The sequence below is a fragment of the Loa loa genome, assembly GCF_000183805.2.
Source record: "Loa loa unplaced genomic scaffold supercont3.131, whole genome shotgun sequence".
Lineage (NCBI taxonomy): Eukaryota > Metazoa > Nematoda > Chromadorea > Rhabditida > Onchocercidae > Loa > Loa loa.
In genome coordinates, this window is record NW_018108311.1 from 3,117 (window position 1) to 6,087 (window position 2,971).

General features: G+C 25.0%; 1 protein-coding gene across 1 annotated transcript in view; it reads left to right on the top strand.

Annotated features, from left to right (window-relative positions):
• Positions 1-942: 942 nt before the first annotated feature.
• LOAG_17805 (hypothetical protein) overlaps positions 943-2,971 on the top strand; it is a gene marked incomplete at both ends in the record, with an annotated part of 5,186 nt that continues 3,157 nt past the window's right edge. Inside the window, 3 exons of the mRNA XM_020450469.1 lie at positions 943-1,090; positions 1,361-1,485; positions 1,703-1,804. Coding sequence (XP_020305843.1) covers positions 943-1,090; positions 1,361-1,485; positions 1,703-1,804 — 375 coding nt within the window. The remainder of the gene's footprint in view (positions 1,091-1,360; positions 1,486-1,702; positions 1,805-2,971) is intronic.

Below are 2,971 nucleotides of genomic sequence, written 5' to 3' on the forward strand. Positions count from 1 at the left end.
TTTTGTATACTATTTCAAATGAATAAAGAAAAGAAGAGAGAGAGAGAGAGAGAGGTGAAGAGCACAAAATATGATTATCCTGAATATCCGAATATTGATTAAAATTAATCAAGAAAGAAAAAGATTGGATGATAATGGAAATATACAAAATATCCGAATATTGATTAAAATAAAGATTTAAGAAAGAAAAAAAAAACGATGAAAGATAGTTTAATATAGCTAGCTTAAAATGATTTGTGAAAGAGAGAGAGAGAGAAATAAACTGAAATCATAATATCTGAATACCTAAATATACCGATTCAAATGATTTGAGAGAGAAAGAGCTAAAAGAGGAACTGAATATTTAAATATTTGAATATCCGAATACTGGTTAAAATGATTGAACAAAGGGAGAAATTGATGAAAGATTTAAATATTTGGATATTATTTTAAGAAAATCAGAGATAAAAAATTATTTGAATATTTGCATATTGATTAAAATGATTTGTGAAAAAAAGAGAAAGATTTGAATATCTAAATATGTGTGTATTCAAATACTGTTCAAAATTCAAATAAGAACGATATAAAAGTTTGAAAGATGTTGAGATAACATTACAAAATATTAATCATCTGAAATTTGATAATCGAGTATAATCGAAATATATTAGGGAGAAAAAAGAAATGGGATAATTTAATGGCTAATGTTATCAGGAAGTTAATAATTTCTTAAACACATTCTAATCATCACCGAAAAAACCTTGAATTTCGAAACAATCCTAATCCTACTCATTTATAACTTGAAAAATTAATTACCGCCTAATCATTATCTTACACTTGATTTTAATTAATTAATCAAAGACATTGCAAATAGTGTGGTAATATGTTATGTGATGGGTTGTTATCATTCTTATCAATTTCGCTATTATCCATCATAAATTGAATTGAAATTCTAGTAATATTTAGCATTTATTAAATGACATTTGTAATACTAATCCGGTAAACCGGCTGAGACTATCATCATCATTTGCAGATTTATTTTCCGGTGGTGGTAGTTCAGAATGTGGCTCGGAGGATATCGATGATGATTGTGATGAAACAATTGATGATATTGGTATATAAAAAGAAACTTTTTTTTTTGAGTACAGATATTTTTATCTTTTGACTTTTTGATTAATTTGGAATTTTACTTTTGATTTAGACTAATTGATTGAAATTTTACATCAGTAATTAACTAAACATTTTAATCAATTTGTATATTTCAAAAATTCAAAATTAATTAGTATAAAAATCAAAAATCAATTAATCACAAAATATTGTCACTTTTTTTTCTTTCTTTTTTTTTGTTTGTAGCTCATTTAGCAATTATTTTTGTTTTTTTCAGAAGAATCAAATTCAAGAGAACCACAAGAACTGGGTAATGGTGAATCGTTATTAGCTAATAAGATTGATGATATATCAGCATCAGCAAAAAGGAGAGGACCGAGAACTACCATTAAAGCTAAGCAGGTATTATTAGTTCACCAATAACTTATTACTTGATATTGCTGCTAAAATTTTCAAGGTAAAATATGCATTTATCGATTTCATTTCATGAATAATAATTCTCCAAAAATACTATGCATTTATTTGTATTACATTGTTTTGTAAGCTAGTCTACTGTAATATTTATTTACAGAATATAATTATTTATTTCATCTTATTTTTTTTTTATTTCAATTTACAGTTGGATACTTTAAAAGCAGCCTTTGCTTCAACACCAAAACCAACTAGGCATATCAGGGAGCAATTAGCACAGGAAACCGGTCTTAATATGCGAGTAATACAGGTTTATCTTTCTACATTTACTTTGTTTATTTTTACTTTTAAAGTTTGCAAAATATTTAATCGACTACTGTATTTAAAATCGGGTGCTGTGTTTCAAGGTACTGTATTAAAATACCGTAATTCTTTTTGTTGTTATTTTTTTCATTTTTAAGATTTACAAAACATTTCATTGGTTATTGCACATCGAATACAAGATCGTATATTAATTACGTCTCACAATGCTTCATCTTAAATACTTTCGTTTTTGTTTTTACTCTTTAATTTTGAAATTTATAATGTATTTAGTTTACTTACTGTATTTAAAGTCAGATGCTGTGTCATACAACAAATTACAGTATTTGAAATATTTCATGTATACGTTAGCCGATATTTTGGATCGAAGCAAATATTTGTGTTATATTACAGTACACATTACTGTCCTCCTTATCATATCATTCTGTCACCAAATTTGATTATTACTTTGTGCAAGAATTTGGTGGGGACTTTATTTCAAAATTTTTTAAGTTATTCAGAATTGATTAGTTACTATTCACGTAAAATCTTCAAATTTAAATTAATTGGACCGCAAATCTCTTTTTTATTTATTAAGTAATATGTCATTGTAACTTTTAAGTCCTTAACTGAATAAGTTAAATTAAACTCAATTTTTTAATATAAGAAAAATGATATTACATATTGTTTGAAAAAGAAGGAAAAAATGGTAAATGAGGGAAAAAAAAGTTGTAAAAGGGATGAAATAGCAAATAACTTGAATATTTAATAGAAGTTAGCATTTAAGCAAATAAATGAAACGATTATAAAATTTCAAAAAATATTTGAAATGAAAATTCTTGAATTAATTTATGAATTTAGATCATTTGTTCATTTTGTAATACGAAATAGCTTTTGCTCCATCTAATCATATTAAATTTTTTTATGATTTATTCGCCTTTTTTTAAAGTATAAAATTAAATTAAATAAAAATTATAATAAAATGCTTGTGCTTAAGTTGTTTCAATTGTTGCAACAGTTAATTATTCATTATCCATTATCATTGTCATCATCATTATCATCACCATTATCATTATCAAATCATTAATGCTGTTTTTTATGAATAAGATTTAAAATGTTTAATAAGATAAGATAAGACTAAAAAGAAAGGAATAGAGAGAGAGAGAGAGAGAGAAGG